This window comes from Manis javanica, chromosome 5 (assembly GCF_040802235.1).
Source record: "Manis javanica isolate MJ-LG chromosome 5, MJ_LKY, whole genome shotgun sequence".
Taxonomy (NCBI): Eukaryota; Metazoa; Chordata; class Mammalia; order Pholidota; family Manidae; genus Manis; species Manis javanica.
In genome coordinates, this window is record NC_133160.1 from 111,336,486 (window position 1) to 111,354,345 (window position 17,860).

A 17,860-nucleotide genomic window follows, 5' to 3' on the forward strand; every position below is an offset into this window, starting at 1 on the left:
TGCGCTTACATGTATACACACACACAGCACAGAGGAGGCAGTTAGCTGCAGTTAGCTGCTCAGAACTAACAGTTACACTGAGAGCAGTGGGGGTAGTGTTATCACAACTCCTGATTTGTCAAGAACTAGAAATCTGATTTCTGTATGATATCACCTAGTTTTTAAATGCTGATTCAACAAAACCAAATCACATTTTGGGCCCAACAAAATAAGTCTGGAGGCCCAATTCAGCCTGCAAGTTGTCAATTTATAACTCTAGACTTCAGGCTGTAGACTAAAAGTAGCAGGAAATACTACATTTGAACCTTACTGATTACTACATTTGAACCTTACTGATCTGAAACATTGTAAAATGATTTGAATATAAAGCTAAAGATTTTAGAATACATCCTGCCAGCAGTGAGAAGCTACTTAATGTGTCTAAGCAGACAACTGGTATATATAATCTATGTTTTAGAAAGAATTCTAAAGCATCATGCTGAGAACTAGGAACAAAGATGGAAGGGTATACAATAAGAGTTAGCAAATTCTCTGTATAAATGGTCAAATAGTATTTTGGGCTTTGCAGGCCAGACAGTTTCTGTTGCAACTACTCAATTCTGCCACTGCAGCACAAAAGAAGCCACAGACAATACATAAATGCACGAGTGCAGCTGTGTTCCAACAAAACTTTAATTACAAAAACAAGTGCAGAGCTGGAAGCAGCCCACAGGCCTAGTTTGCAGACTCCTGGTGTGGAAAGACAGACTGAAGTATGTTTGAGGAAGTGAATGGGCAAAAGCAACCAATAAGTTTGCTAGAACAGAAAATATTTTTCTTTTGTTTTTGTTGCCTAACAGAAAGGTTTGTTGTATGCTGACAGCCTTTTGGTATCCTACTATGTATCTACTATGCAGATGAGGCAAAAAACATGTTTTTCCAGGCTAAGAAATGCACTGCCACTTAAAAATAACAGTAGAAAAATGATTAGCAGCTCTTTCAACAGCTGTTGTAAATTTTATATATGCATTTGAAACAAGAAGCTGTATGGGGCTTTTCTGGAAGTTTCTTCGGACTGATGACCAGAGCCAAAATGTGAAGGCAAAAAAGGCATTTAGTACCCTATATTCTAATGAAAGATGCCAACAATTTGGGCCACCAGAAAGGTCCTACCATAATCAACCCCATCCCAAATAGAAGGCAGCCAAGTGAGGAGGCAAGGCTCCAAGAAGCTCCTGTGTAGACAAAGAGGGCACCTGCCAGAAGCAGAGACTGGTTGTTTGAACATCTGCTACACAGGAAAAGAAACCAGTAAGAGTGGGCCAGAGAAGCAGCAATGACCAAACCAGGGCCAACAAACATGGGCAGGTAAGTGAGGGCATCTGCCTTTTCCCCCTTATTCCCTTCATTCTACCTCAGAGGACTTAGGACTGGAAAAGGGATGGGGGCAAGGCATCTCAGAAATGAATCAAGTTATTGCAGCACTCCAAGCTCTAGAGTGGAAGAAGGTGGGAATGAAAACTTAATAAGCCTTCCATACTTCAGATCACACAAACCACAAAAGCCTGGTTCCAGATTGGGGAAAGAAATTTTTGGATATGAGATTAGAACTGGATCAGACTGCACCTTTATGTACTAACAGTCACTGGAATTAGGTGATCTAACTCATAATTAGATCTGCCTGTACCTAAGAGAAGGGAACTGTACACATGGCACAGGTGGAATCAGAGAATGGAGAAAACGTTCATGTCTGTTCCCTACTACATTCAGAATTTTCAATAGTTACACATTTGTATACAGACTGGATTCTGTGCATATGAAAGATGTGAATTCATGTTCACAGGAATGACATTTATAATAATGAGATATTAAAAACAACCTAAATGCCCAATAAAAAGAATAAGGTTGAATAAATTATGATACCCACATGACATTATGATACAACTATTAAAATTATACTTTGCTAATGACTTTAGCATCTTACTATGCTGATGGACAGTGATTGCAATGGGTTGGGGGGTGGGGCTTGATAATATGGGTGAATGTTGAAACCACAATGTTGCTCATGTGAAACCTTCATGATTGTATATCAATGATACTTTAATTTAAAAAAATTATACTTTGGCAAGAATTTTAATGGCATGGGAAAGTATTCAAGAAACAGTTTTTAAGGAAAAAGAAAATACAAAACTCAATATATAATATGATAGCAATTACATTAAAAGAAAATACATGCATAGAGATAGGGCATAAATACTAAAATGTTAACTACAGCGATTTTTGAATGATTTTTATATTCTTATTCAATATTTTTCAAATATTTTACTATGAGCATGTATTACTTGTTAATAAAACAAATTGGTTTCATTTTAGTGTTTAAAATGATGAAACATCCTTAATGATGCTATAAATTACAAGTCATACTTTATTTCTTCATGTTTTCTGAAACAAAGTAAGAATCATTTTCACTGTTAATACTGGAGGATAGACTGAAACCACCCCCACCCCACACCATGACTCCTAAGAGGCTAATCATATTGTTAGAGGCTTAGATAATTTTTACTCTTATTTTTTAAATTGAAAGGCAATAAAACTGACCTTTTTTAGGGGTGTAGTTCCATGAATTTTAACTCATGTATACAACTGAGTAATCACCATAACACAAGATAGAGAGCCAAAAAAACCTCCTTCCTGTAATCTTAGTCACTGATCCTAACCCAGAAGAGCCCCATACAGCATCTTGTTTCAAATGCATTTATAGAATGTTCTGTCTTCAAGTTCTCTGACTCTTTCCATGTCATCTCTATTGATTTCATCTCCAGGAGTTCATAAATAATTTTTACGAAGTCTCTTTTCCAAGTCCCCACCATCTCCTTGATCTCCCCAGTACTTTCTGGTTGGAACCCTGCTGGGAAAGCTGGAGCTATATGCACCCCACTTCGCCACTACTTTCTGCAATGGTTCTGCACAGGGGCCAACTGGCAGGACAGAGACAGAAAAAAGGTAAAGGCAGTGCGCACCCCCTCCCTTGACATTCTGACCACAGAAGCTCCAGTCAAAAAGAAAAACTCCCCTTCCTCAAAGTTCTACATACCTGGGTCCTCCTCTGCACTCACTGTCACTGCTAGGAGCCATGATCTCTGCTTCTCAAGCCTGAACTAAAGGGCTTCTCCTGGAGTTCTCACTGCCTGCACTGATGTCCACTTGCTGGCTTCAGGCTATGTTGAGACCAAGTCAAGGGATAGAAATGGCAAACCAACTGCCAGTTGGGGGTACTTCAAATTTTTATCTTCCCTTATTCACCTGCTACTATTTACTTTTCAGAGTCTTCAAACAGCTGTTCCATGCCTTCTGTCCAGGTTTTATTATAGCTGCATTCAGTGGAAGAAATAAGAGTGTTGTGTGATTACACCACTCACCTGAAACTGGACCTTCAGGTTTAGGTGTTAAGTATTTGTAATTTAGGACTGACGCCCTTTTTCTGTAAAGAACCAGTAATAAATATTTTAGGCTTTAAAAGCCACACGTGATTTCTGCTGCATAATCTTTGTTTTACACAAAACTTTAAGACCATTCTAAGATCAGAAATTACACAAAATAGACCACAGAACCAGTTTGCCAACTCTTGTATATTAGAATACATTACTTGTCTCCAAATATATGAAAATTCATGCAAAGACAAGCTGTGGTATGAACTATGCCTTACATCACTTTAACAAATTCCTACCTTTATCAAAATCTAAATAGGAGAAGGAAGATGCTATTAGGCAGAAGCAACTTTCACCATTGCTTATGATAAAGCTGTTTGGAAAATGCTTACTTTTGTGTTCATATTTACCATATTTAATAATTCATAATAGAATCTAATAGATGTTTTATTGTTTACTGTAAATACTATAGTAATGAATGTTATTACCTGTTTAGTAGTAACACTAATGAAACTCATAAGAAATTTTTTCAGATCCATTCAATTTTGTCTCCTAGCATTTGAATCAAGACAGAATTCTTAGAAAAAAAGAATAAGCTATCATACTTATTGGTTTTTGAAACAAAGCTAACAAAAGAAAACTGTGTGCAGTATATTGACAATTACTTATTCTTAACAAATGACTTGGCAAACAAAGAAAAGTTAAGTCAGTTTACTCCCTTTTGACATGTTATGCCACATGTATATTTTTCATCATGTGTTATTCTATTAATCAGTGACTACCACATTGTTCAGTTAATGCAATGAGTTAACAAGAAAAGTTAGCTGTTTCTGTCAAATAGCATGGTTTTTCTTATGCTATTATTTAAATCTAGTAGAAGAGGAGAGTCGTACTTTCAATTCCTGAAAGTTCTGGGAAAAAATCATCTGATTTCATGGCAATATAGGGAAGAAAACTGGAAATGACGACAAACTATTTTTTATTCTAAACTGGTAAGAACATTGATAAATGTCCATCCAAAAGATACAGCCTAAAATACTACAAGGATTATTCATCACAGATAAATATGCATCTCTCCCAATAAGGTACCAAGCAAAATGCTAACACTATTGGGTTCTGAATAATACTAGTTTCTCCTCTTAGTGCCATACTCTTGGAGATCTAAGACCTATATCTATTGCCTTTATTTTCAATGAGAACTAACAAGTACAAAATTACCTTTTACATTTTACAATTTATTGTCCTCTCTTTATAATTCCCTTGTCTATAATAGCACCCTGTACTATACCAATAACACAGCAAAAGTTAGTATCAACTGGAAGAAATAGAGAAAAATGAGGAGGGTTGGTGGGAATGAGCCATGAGCCAAAGGGCTGGCACCTTTTACCCAACTATGGCTTGTATCTAATTGATTTAAACAATATTCCTTGCTTCTTTCACCTCATGGACCTCTTTGCTGCAAAATAAGTCTTTAATTTCCATGCACTATCCACATCTTGTCTAACTGAACTCCCAACACATTCACTTTTCCTGTGCTAACATGTTCCCTAAAACTGAAGGCTCTGATTTCAACACAAGATTTTACTATGTTTATATTCCCTTGCCCTGAACTTGTTTATTTTTGTTACAATGTACTTCAGCTTTAATTAGCTGCCAGGATGACAATAATCTTGCCACAAAACAATTTACTATTACACAAGCAAAGCACAGTGATACATGCCTAAGAACAGACCATGTCTACAACTTTAAAAGGAAAGGGAAAAAAGCACATCAAAGACGTTGCCTTTATATTAAGTATGTCAAAGACCCAAGTATATTTGAAGCCCAGACAAGAAATCCTAGTTAAATCAGGTCTTGGCATGATTTGGTACAAACACATCTGAGCTGTCCTACCCTCTGTTTTCTCATTTTAGAAAATGGGTATAGGTTTGATGTGCTAATACCATTATTATTTACAAGTCCTCAATATCTAGACAGCACATGACTGTAAAAGGGCTACAGTTGTTTTTCCTTTAATACTATGATAATTGTTCATGTCAAAGCTAGGCTGTTACATAATATATTTTTAAAAGACAGTCTTCAAAATTTCAATTGTATTTGGTGAAGATTTTAGAAATCTTCCTCATTCCAAATTATTCAAGATTTCATGTTCTAATTACATATTAGTAAGTTTTTAGTTTACAAGTAACAAAGAGTAATGGAAATAGTAATAGATTCTAAACTAAAAAGAGTGACATACACATTTGAAAAGTATATAGTTTCTTTAGAACACTTTACTCACTTAACTTCATTTTATAGCATACTAGTGGGAACCTGTTCTATGATATAATTAAAGAAATAGGAAGATAGGACTCCATCACTCACAGGAGGGACCTCACTGCTTCAAAGTAAGGCTTCAATTTCCATGTACTATACTATTGTTTCATAACTTATTGATACCATTAATTTAGAATTAATAATAATTCAGAAACTGCCAAATGTTTTAAAAGTTTATGATGTGATGAATGAATATATAAGATCACAGGAAAATGTTTAAACATCTTTAGAGAACAAACTTTTATATTAAAAACATTTTATGTAGAAACTGATTTGTTAACAGCATTATTAATTCAAATAGCATCTACCAAGAAACATTTTGATTACATACTTTATGTAATCAAAATTAAGTTGCAAGTCACTGAAAAACTATTCTGTGGTATTCACTTCCCACTAATCCATACTAATTTTCCCATAAATTTAATTATATTTTTCACTTCTTTCCAACATGTAGGTAGGTGGATGACTAAGGGAGGGAAAAGTAGAAAATACGAAAGAAAAAAAAAAAGTACAAAGAGAGAGGGAGAGGGAAAAGGAAAACAGAAAAGAAAAACTTTAAGAGCTATTGTTTTTTAAAAAAAAAGGAAAGAGAGAGAAAAGAAAGGAGAACCTGAAGACAAGTACCAAAAACAAATTACAAATGATAACAATTATTTTTAAATCATGTCAAATAATTCCCATCAAAGTATCAATTACTTTGGTAACTTCTTCATATGGAAAGAGAGTAAAACCACTATAAATGTTCAAATGGAAAGGAAAACACAGCTGACCCTTGAACAACATGGGTTTGAACTTGACCACTTGCATGCAGATTTTTTTCAATAATATTCTGGAAAAATTTTTAGAAATTGGCGACAATTTGAAAAAAACATTTTTCTCTAGTTTACTTTATTGCAAGAATAGAGTATGTAATAAATGTAACATACAAAACACGGTAATAAACCATTTATATTATTGGCAAGGCTTCCAGTCAAGTGTAGTGAAGTTTTTGGGGAGTTAAAAATTTTATGTGGATTTTGAACTGCGAAAGCAGTCTGTACCCCTAACTCCTGCATTGTTCAAGAGTCAAATGTATTGTAAAGCTGCTCAAAAGTCTCACTTTTATTAGTATTGAACTAAGCTTCATCTAGTCTCCAGCCTCGAGGGTGAGGCCTGGTTGTCAGAGTTCTGAGAAGCATGTCAGGGAAGCAGGTGGGGGTGGAGGGGGTGGTGCAGGGGGGAAGACAAAGGGGCCGAAGCTACAAAATAATGATTGAAATTAAACTAAATTTCATAGTACTCTTTAAAAAAAGATCCAGTGTGCATTACAACACAAAATTGTATTTTAATCCTCAAACTTTATCTAACTTCATTAATCACAAAAGATTTTTCAGTTATACTTGATTTGAAAATCAAAGCCAAAAACCCATGAAAATTATAATAAGTACTTATACATATGAGAGATTCTACTGAATTGGATTCAGACATAAAAGTTAGCTAGTTGCTACTTGAAAATATATATAGAAACATGGCTGTGATTTTATAGGCTCTTTTAGGAGTATATATACTAGGCCATGAGTCACATAATTTATTATGGTATTAAATACTATGATAGGTTAAATATACCAAATAAGCACATTCCAAATTTTCCTTTAAACTATAGTTCATGTCCTCTCTTCTTGATAAATGCTTCCTACTACAAGTCTTAATTTAATGTGCCATATTTTGCAGCTCTAGCAATTTTTTTCCTAGTGAAAACTTCTATCCTTTGATCTCCACCACTCTCAGCAAATGAAACCTAACTACAACACTATCACATTTGCTTGTCTGTGAAATATGTTTGGCAGACAACATTAACAAAAATGAAAGGAGACGAGAATATTTTTAGTTTCTGACAAATGTAAAAGTATTATGTATGCCTCTTTAAAATGGGATATTCATCATCAATAGAAAATGAGAAACAACTTTTACCTTACAATAAGGGACAAGTTAAGAAAATCAAACAACAATGCAACTGACCTATAATTACACTTAGAAGTGTTTTGGAAAGTAGGCTGGAGGCCAAATATCTTTAATCACACAAGGAAGCTATAAGGGAGAAAAAGCAAGGCATGTTTCTCAGTGCCTAACAGCTAACATAAAATGGATTTGTGGTATGTTATAAAATACTAACAGGCACCCTTTAAAAACTACTTCAAAGTCTTTATTCTGGCAGGTGTATACTATAATATCTGGACACAGTTTAATTTTCTTGTGTAATGCAAAATATACACCTGGCTAAATACTCCTAAGATGAATAGAGGGCAGGAGTCTTAATTCTGGCTCTTCATTTTATGAAATTCCAGGAATTAAAATTTCACTTTCAGTATTACCCCATAATTGTGTGAAAAGTGTGGTGTACATCAAATTTTTTATAAAACAGTGATTCACTATATATACATTTGAAATGTCTTTTAACCATTTCTAACTGATCTTCAATTGGCAGTACCTTTGTTTACACATACACTTGCACATTCACTTACTCTATGATTATTTATTAAGCACGTACTACTTGCCTAGCACTATTCTAGGAATTAGGGATACAGGAGTAAACAAAATGAACAAAAATTCCTCTTTTATTTTCTTATTCTTTTAGGTTTCTTGACTCCTCCTCAGCTGTGGTAAAACCTTAACTGTCTCCCAAATCCATCCCTTCTTTCAAATAATTAAGTTTTAGCTGGGCACATGACCACTCAGCTAGACACTACATAGTGCAGACCTTCAGCTAAGCCATGTAACTAAGCTCTGGACCATGGGATAGGAGCAAAAGTGATGAGGGCAATGGTTCACATGCTTCAAGAAGAGTTGTTTCTCACCACTTTTTCTTGCCTCCTGCACAAAGGCAATAAATCGGTCATGGTATCAGCACAATTCAACCACACAGAATAGATCCTAGGAGATGGCAAAAAAACAAAAGGGAAGGAACCCTGATCCCTCTTAACCCTGTGGAGTAGAGCAGCCTGGAGCTACCCACCAGCTCAAACCTGGGAGAAAAATAACTCTATTATGGATAAATCACTGTTATTTGGTCCCTTTAAAATAGCTGAACTCATTAATACAAATGTGCAGTTGTCTAATAATCCTTTTGTATGTTATTTTAAAATATGAATAATGACCCTTAATTTACCTTGTATATATTTTCAAACTCCTTTTAGAAGCTATCCTGACCTCTCTGTGCCATGATTATATCATTGCTTCTTTTATGTAACTTCTTCATATCTTATATGTATTTCTGTACTTATACTTTCATACTTTCCTATAATTTATTTCCATATCTATCTTCTAAGATATGTCTTTTTTAAGGAAATAAAGTCTTACTGTTTTATATCACATTGTGCCTGACAGTCAGTACTTAATGAATACTTGTTGAACAAAACTTACACATTAAGGTGGTTTTATTTTTTTTTTCAGTTAGGTTATAAATGGGCTAATAATAATTTTTCCTATTCAGAAAAAAAAGTTTAAGAAAAGTCAATAAATGAGAATAAATTTTTAAACAAAGAGGATAGAGTGAAAATCTATTACACATCATGGAAAAAACAGAAAAATCAGCCCCATATACTGGGTAGAAAAGGCTTTATTTCAGTAGTTAGCAGATGCCAGGCAATCTCTGAATACTTCAATTTTACAAGTGGTCAACCTTCAAGGACCATGTTTTTTGTCAATTCCATTTAAAAGGCACTAGTAAAAAGAACAAGTCATAGTAGAAGTGAGTCAGATAAGAGTCCACAGTAAAGGGAGCCATAGGAGCCTGGACAGAAAAAAAAAAAAGAGAGAGAGAGAAAGAAATGGAAAGTGCTACAGTGGAATATTATTCAGCCATAAAAAGAAAAGCAATTCTACCATTTGCAACAACATGTTTGGATCTAGAGGGTATTATGTTCACTGAAATAAGCCAGGCAGAGAAAGACAAATACCAAATGATTTCACTCATTTGTGGAGTATAAAAACAAAAGCAAAACTGAAGGAACAAAATAGCAGTGAACTTGCAAACATCAAGAAGGGACTAGTGGTTACCGAAGGCAAGGGGTTGGGGAGGGTAGGTGGTGAGGGAGAAAGGGATTAAGGGGCACTATAATTCGCAATCACAATATAGGCAGGTCACAGGGAAGGCAGTACAGCATGAAGAAGACAATTAATGACTCTGTAACATCTTACTACACTGATAGACAGTGACCACAATAGAGGGGGTGAGGACTTGATAATAGGGGTGAGTGTTGAACCCACTGTGTTGTTTATATGAAACCATCATAAGACCGTATATCAATGATAATTTGATAAATTTTAAAAAAAAGAAACAGAAAAGTCTATGGCAAATTATTGATAGAAAAAAAAAAAAAAAAAAGGAGAGAGTGCTAAAGAATCAGGGCCAGCCCAGGAATGTAAAAAGAAAGGGAGTAAGAATCCAGGGAGAGATCAGGGGATCTTATCTTAAGGACCAGAAAAAGACTGTAACCAAAGAAGAAAAGACTGTTCACCTTGGAACTTTTAAGCACTTAAAAGTGTACACACACGCACACACACACACACATACCAGTAATACGTCACCTAACAAACTGACAAATGATTGTATCTGGTATCTAATGCTGGTGACTGTGTGAGGTATCATAACACAATTAAACCAAGTGCATATAATAATTTGAAATTTTTTAAATGTCAGCAGAGCTATCTGGTTAGCAAAATTATGACTACTATACTGTTTCCTACATTATAAATGCAGATAAACCCCTTTAGAATTATTAATTGCTATATGAAATGAAACTTCTATTTAATAAACGAGCCAGATATGCACTATGTCTCAGCCTCATTTTTTGAGAATCTGCCTTAGTTTCATTTCTATTTCATGGAAAGGAGGGAAGGAAGGAAAAAGGAAAAAAGTTAAGACTCCAGTTGAAGAAATGTGCTTTTTCTCCCCATGAATCTTTATTTGTAATTTTATGCTTTAAAATCCTCCCCTCAATTCTGACCACTTAGCAAAATACTTTTATTCCAACCAACTTATTCTTCATACTAAGGGAGACACATAAATGGCAACTACATGACAGCAACATAACTGACTGAAATATAAAATATTCCAATAATAACCTGTTCTGCCTGCATGATGTTCAACATATCATTTAAATGACATTTTCACTGATACGAGCATTTGATCTGATAGCATGTAGACATAATGAATTTCACAAACATGTAAATTTTAAGTACAAACAGTAGGAAGGATTAAGAACAAAACTAATTTACCTGTAAGTAGTGCTGATAAATTTTGGATGCTGGCTGGCTATGAAAGCATTAGTATAGTTCTGATATACAAAGGCAATAGTGATTGAGTTCTAATACCCGAGATGCTAATCTTCAAGTCTGATATAAGAAACATTACTTAACTGATCATATTTATCATTTTGATACAGAAGGAAAATCAGCTTAACCACCTCAAAATCAGTTTCACAATACATCAATATTAGAACTGAATCTTGAAGAAATGTGGTAGAACAGACCCTTTGAGAATCATAAGGGACATCAAGATAATTTAACTAATAAAGATACAGTCTCTCTTATACAGGCAAACAGACACACAAAATTAATTAGGAGATAAAAATTTGAAATTAATATGTAAAATATACCTCAGTAAAGTTAAAAATATGCAGTGTGTCAAGTATACCTCAATAAAGTTGTTTAAAAAGGAATAAAAATCTGTTTTGACTTTTTAATAAGTTTATTGAGCTGCACAACCATCACTATAAATCAGTTTTAAAACATCCTCATCTCCCCCATATGACCTCTCATTCACATTCACTGTTTGTTAATGGCTGTTTTCACCATTAATCTACTTTTGTCTTTATAATTTTGTCTTTTCATACAAATGGTTATCACATAATATGTGGTTTCTATGTCTGGTTTCATTCACTGAGCATAATGTTTTTGAGGTTCATCCACATAATAGCATGTACCCACAGTACATTCTTTTTACTGCTAAATAGTATTCCACAGAATATGCTGTACATTCTTAAAGTGTCAATTTATTAAGTTTTGACATATGTATACACTCACAAAACCATCACCAGTAAGGATAACAAACATGCTGATCATCTGCAAAATTCCTTGTGCTCCTTTGTAATCCCTTCCTCTCTATACACCTCTGTCCCCAGTGATTACTGGTGTGCTTTCTGTCACTATACATTTGTATTTGTACAATGTATGTATTTCTTTTTGCATGAGAATAATTATTTTTAAATTCATCCATTTTAAAGCATGCTTTAATAGTTTTTTTTATTACTAAAGAATATTCTATTCTATTGATATAACAAGGTTTGTTTATACATTTACCTGTTGATGGACATGTGGAATGTTTCTGCTATTACAAATAAATCCGATACAAGCATTTGCTCACAAGTTGTTTGTATTGGTATATGTTTCCATTTCTCCTGGGTAAATATCTAAAAGTGGCATGGTGAATCACACAGTAAGTGGATGTTAAACTTCTTAAACTGCCAAACTGTTTGCCAAAGATTGCATCATTTTACATTTCCACAGCAGTGTATGAGTGTTCTCATCCTTCCACATACTCACGAACACTTGGTATCATCAGTCATTTTCATTACTGTCATTCCAATAGATGTGTGGTAATATCTCACTGTGGTTTTAGTTTGCATTTCCTTAACAACTAATAATGTTGAGCATCTTGCCATTTATTTGTCAGACCTTGGTGAAGTGCGTTCAATTCTGGTGCTGATTTTTAAAACTGGCTTATTTTATTATTGAGTTCCGAAAGTTCTTTATAAATTGTGGATTTATCAGACACATGATATGTAAATATTTTATCCAAGTCTGTGACTTACCTTTTCATTCTATTAGCAATGTGTCTCAAAGAGCATAAGCTTTTAGTTTTTATGAGGTACAATGTATCAGTTTCTTCTCTTACAGATCTCTTGGTTTTGGTGTCATATTTAAGAAATCACTCTCTGATCCAACTTTTTTCTCCCAGAAATTTTAATATTTTAGGCTTTACATTTAGGTCTTTGATATATTTTGAGTTAATTATATATGGCATGAAATTGTCAAAATTTCTTTTACTGCATATAGGCATCCAATAGTTCCATTACCACATATTGAAAAGTCTATCATTTCTCCATTAAGAACACCTTTGCATCTTGTTTTAAATTAGTTGTCCACTTTTGTTTTGTCTTTCTGGGGGGCAGAGGGAGACTCTACTCTCTTCCATTGATCATTTTGCCTTTTTTTGACATCAATACCATACTGTCTCATTACTGTAGCTTTACAAATCTTGAAAACACATAGTTGTCCAACTTTGTTCTTTTTCAAAGTTGTTTTGGCTGCTCCTAGATCCTTTATATTTCTATATCAATTTTAGAATGAACTTGTCAATTTCTACAAAAAAGCTAAATAGAATTTTGACTGAGAATGTGTTCAGTCTATACATTACTTCAGAGACAACTGACATCTAACAATACAGAATTTACTGATCCATGAACATGGTACACCTTAGCATTTATTTAGATCTTTAATTTCTCTCAACTATATTTTGAAATTTTCAATGTATGGATATTTCACATTTTATTATATTTATCTCTAAGTAATTTATATTTTTTGATGCTACTGCAGATGGCACTATTTTTTAATTTTAATTTTTCTTTGTTGCTATTATATAGAAGCAAAATTGATTTTTGTATATTGATCTTGTATACTTACTCACTTCTTTGTTCCAGTGGCTAGATCATGTAATCTGTGAATGAAGAGTTTTACTTCTTCCTTTCTCATCTAGATGTCTCTTTTTTTGCTGACTACACTGCCTAGAATCCCCACATCAGTGTTGAACAAAAGTGGTGAGAGTGGATATCCTTACCTTGTTCTAAATCTTAAGAGGAATGCATTCAGTCTTTCACCACTAAGTATAAAGTCAGCTGTTGCTTTTTCTAATATACATTTATCAGGGAGAGGATGTTAACATCTATTCCTAGTTTGCTGAGACTTTTAAATCAAGAATGGATGTTGGATTCTGTCAAATGCAGATATAATCCTCTGTATCTACTGAGATGATAAAACACTTTTGATTTTCAGTTTGTTTGTTAATACGGTAAATTATAATGACTGAATGCTGTATGTTAAACTAACCTTGTGTTTTAGGATAAATCCTATATGGTCGTGATGTATTATTCTTTTTACACATTGCTGGATTCTATTGGCTGAAATTCAGTTTGTAATTTTAACATCTATGCTCATCATTGATACTGGACTATTGTCTGGACACTTTGTCCAATGATACTTTGTCTGGATTCAGTATCAAGGTAAGATTGTTTTAGGTGGTAGGGTAAATCAGGTCCCTGTTACTCCATCTTAGCCAGAAGCATGAGTCTGCTCAATAGTTATTATGTCTTTATCTCATCTATTCCTTCCTAGTCTAAAAATTATGTATCACTACTAACTTCATTTTGCATATAGGCAAAATGGGAAAAGGGGAGAAACTGAGGCTTACAGAGCAAGGTGGCACAATTCAAATCTGGAACTAGGATTTGAATCCAGACAGTATGAATCTAAAACTCACTCGCTGAACCTCCAACTATACTATAAATAATACTTAAGTAGCATTTTAAAAGATTCTCTTTAAGTGCATTATAGCTCTAAAAGATCTCTGATCTGGAGCCCATGTTTTAATCACTATGGTTATCTGTTTAAAAGAATGAATGAGACTCCATGGCTTCTTATATTCTGAGTCAGACATATATAGACATACATATATGTCTTATAACCTGACATATATAGACTTATCAGTGTCCTAAAAATAGCTTTGAAATTTGATTTCCAGCATCATCTATAAGTAGGCAAACAGTTTTCAAAGCACAAGCAGGCATAATCAGAAACAATTCATAAAAACAAAGCAAATTACTTAATTTCATTATAGTAGTATTAAATATCTACTATGGCCTCAGCATTATGCAATGTTTCATAGGGGAAACATAAGATCTAGACCCTATTCTCACTAAACTTAAAATATTAGAGAACCAAAAATACACATATAGAATAATCAAATAAGGCAACATACAAGTAAATGTCAGTGGGTGCCACATAACTCTGGAAGGAAGGAATTCTCAAATACCATGAAAACTTATGAGTTCAACCTATAGAATAAAAAAAATTATCTATGTGTATATTCAGTGCCACTCATGATGCTTGTACCAAGATCAAGTTCAAATGACTGGTATATTATAAATTATTAATCACTTAAACAAAAAGAAAGAGGGTTATTTAATAATTTCCACTATAACTTACTGTTCCTATTTTGGTCTCGAGAAAGTTCCCCCTTTCTTCATCTACCTTAATTTCATGTCCAGTTTTAAATAATTCAAGCATTTTAGGGATGTCACGGCCAATGGATTCTGGTTAGAAAAATAAGAAATCCAAAGTTATCATTACATTTAAACAAGTAGCAAAAATTACTGAATAAGAGAAACATTCTTCTCATATTAAGATACAGCAAATCAATTGTGGCAAACAGACTTTAGGATGGCCCCCATGATGCTAATGCTGATGTTAATGCTCTGTGAACCCCTCCCCATGAGCATGGATAGTTGCTGCTAACCAAAAGACAGGATGATTATGTATACATGATTGTATTACATAAAACTATAATGCCTATATCTTGGAGGAGACACTTTTCTTTATAGGTTTTGAAGAAGCAAGCTGTAGTGCTGTGAGCTACCATATGAAGAAGGCAAGAAAAGGGTTGAGACCCTTAGTACAGCAACCTGCTTGGAACTGAATTCTACCAAAAAGCCATATGAATCTGGAAGCAGATCCTTCCCCAGTTAAATCTCAGATGAAACCTTAGCCCTGATCCACACCTTGAAGGAAGCTTTACTAGATCCTGAAGCAGAGGACCCAGCATAGCTATACACATGTTCCTGACATACAGAAACTATGAGATAGTAATGTGTGTTGTTTTAATCCACTAAATCCGTGGTGCTATCATGGCACAGTAATAGATAACTAATAAAGTATATGCAATGATGATGTTTATCATACTTTAGAAATACTGATGACAAATTAAAATAAAATCTGTAAGATTATCTGTGACAAATGCTAACAGTGCAGTCTTGAAGTCTTTTAAAAACTTTTTACCTACCTTTGTGTGGAATTCACCTGACCTGCCTTACCATAAAGAAGGGGAAAATTTAGAAAAGTCTCAAGATTTAGCAGTAGAAATAATAATCACAGTGAATGACAGAGTCTGGAAGCAGCCATTATTGCACAAATGGTTGCAGAAGCTGGCATGAAAAAAAGAGTTAAGCACTAAAACTTTATTGGATTGTAATGTTACTTTTTCCTCCATCAGGAAGGAAAAAGAGATGCAACTGAGTATAGAAAGGAGAAAAATGAAATCAAGGTAAAAATTAAGAATTTTCAAAGTATCATACAGAGGACTTCAAAAATAAACTACACCTTCCTAATCTTTAGTCATCAACACTTAACTAAAATTTAATACAAAAAATACATGCTTTTTAATATTCTATGACATAACTTAAAAATTTTTCTATTTTGTACATAGAAGATGTGAATTATCTGAAGGGTTAAGAAATACATAAGGAATGTGCTACTAAAGACACACCTCTCCTACCATGTTTCCCACAATTCTTCCCATGCTATGTCAACATGAAGATTTCACCAAATAGAGAGCATATTATACTCTCAGCATATACTACTTCCAAGGATCACCTGCGGAGCTCTTCAGTATGGCTCAGGAGCACACCAATGGAAATGAAAGCAACTACCTACAAGGAGCTTACTATCTAACTGGGAGAAAAGGGACACGCAGATGGAACAACTACTGAAAAATACTGTTTTTCTAGTATTACATTCTGATTTCAACACTAAATAGTATAATAGTATAATAATAAACAGTAAGATGCCAAAAGTGGTATACAAGAAACAGGCACCTCGCTAAACTATCTATATCTCTATTGCAATTTCTTCAACTTAAGATTTTTTTGTTGTATTTTCTTAATTGTCTTGCACATACTGACAGCTCAAGAATTATGTTGACAGACTTGAATCTATACCCACAACACTACCTTCCTTATTATCATTATGGATGAACTGTCTGTGCTCTTACAAAAGGCCATCCCTCTTCACCTGTACACTGGATCCCACTTCTTGCCAACAGGGGACAGCACCCTTCCCTTCTCTCCCTTACAGTGTCAACTTTCCCAGCTTTCCTAGATCACTGTCATCCACTTACAAACTGGCTATAAAATCTCCCACCTTAAAATAAAACTTCGTATTACCTTCCAGGGACCATCCAATACCCCTCTTAAGAGCATAAGTTCTCAAAAAAATCTGTCCACCCTTTCTGTCTCCCCTTCTATTTTTCTCTTAGAGCTATTTCAATTAGGTTAATTATCTCTACTACTCCACTAAAAACAATGTTTTTGTCAGGGTCACCAATGACCTTCACAACAGCAAATCCAACAGTCATTTCTCAGTGTTCCTATGACTTAATCTATAAATAGCAGGTCAAAATATATCTCTCCTCTTCCTACAATATATTGACATGTTCTCTGAAACACTATTCTCACTGGCTATTCCACTCAACTCTTATTGACTGAGCCACCCTCATTTAGCTCACTTCCAAAGGTTGAACTACCTCAAAGCTCAGTTATTTGACCTCTCTTCTTCCATCCATTCACAACTCCCTAAACAATCTCACCAAAATACATGGCTTTAAACACCATTACCCTCTAGTAACTAACAAATTCATATCTCCAGCCACAATTTCTCTCATGATCTCCAATTAACTACTTGATATCTCCACCTAAATACAGGCAGATAATTAGTAAGATACACAACATGACAAATGTTTACTTAAAGAATGAACAAACAGATGACTTTATAATTTTGAGTCCCATATCCTAGTGATATTGTAATGATGAGTAGGAAAGAATAGGGCTTAAGAAAAGAAAAATTGTTCTGCTTTAAAACACACTGAAGTGATGGAATATTGATGGAATACTGAAAAAAATATATATTGTTTATAAAGTTAGAATAACAAACTGGAAAAAAGTGATAGACTCGGAATGATTGAGATGAATTCCACCCTAAACCTTCCCTGA

General features: G+C 34.2%; 1 protein-coding gene across 7 annotated transcripts in view; it reads right to left on the minus strand.

Annotated features, from left to right (window-relative positions):
* The window catches only part of MRPL1 (mitochondrial ribosomal protein L1), a 145,574-nt gene that overhangs the window by 70,348 nt on the left and 57,366 nt on the right, over nucleotides 1–17,860 (minus strand). For 4 of the 7 annotated variants that reach the window (XR_012131708.1, XM_073237420.1, XM_037003408.2 and 1 more), the window contains exon 7: nucleotides 15,024–15,130. Coding sequence is in view for 3 of the 7 variants with exons in the window: in XM_073237420.1 (XP_073093521.1) it covers nucleotides 15,024–15,130 (107 nt within the window). In the remaining 4 variants the exon portion in view is untranslated. Of the gene's footprint in view, nucleotides 1–12,062; nucleotides 12,173–15,023; nucleotides 15,131–17,860 lie in introns of all 7 variants that reach the window. The other 3 variants (XR_012131707.1, XR_005057242.1, XR_012131706.1) reach the window with 1 other exon arrangement.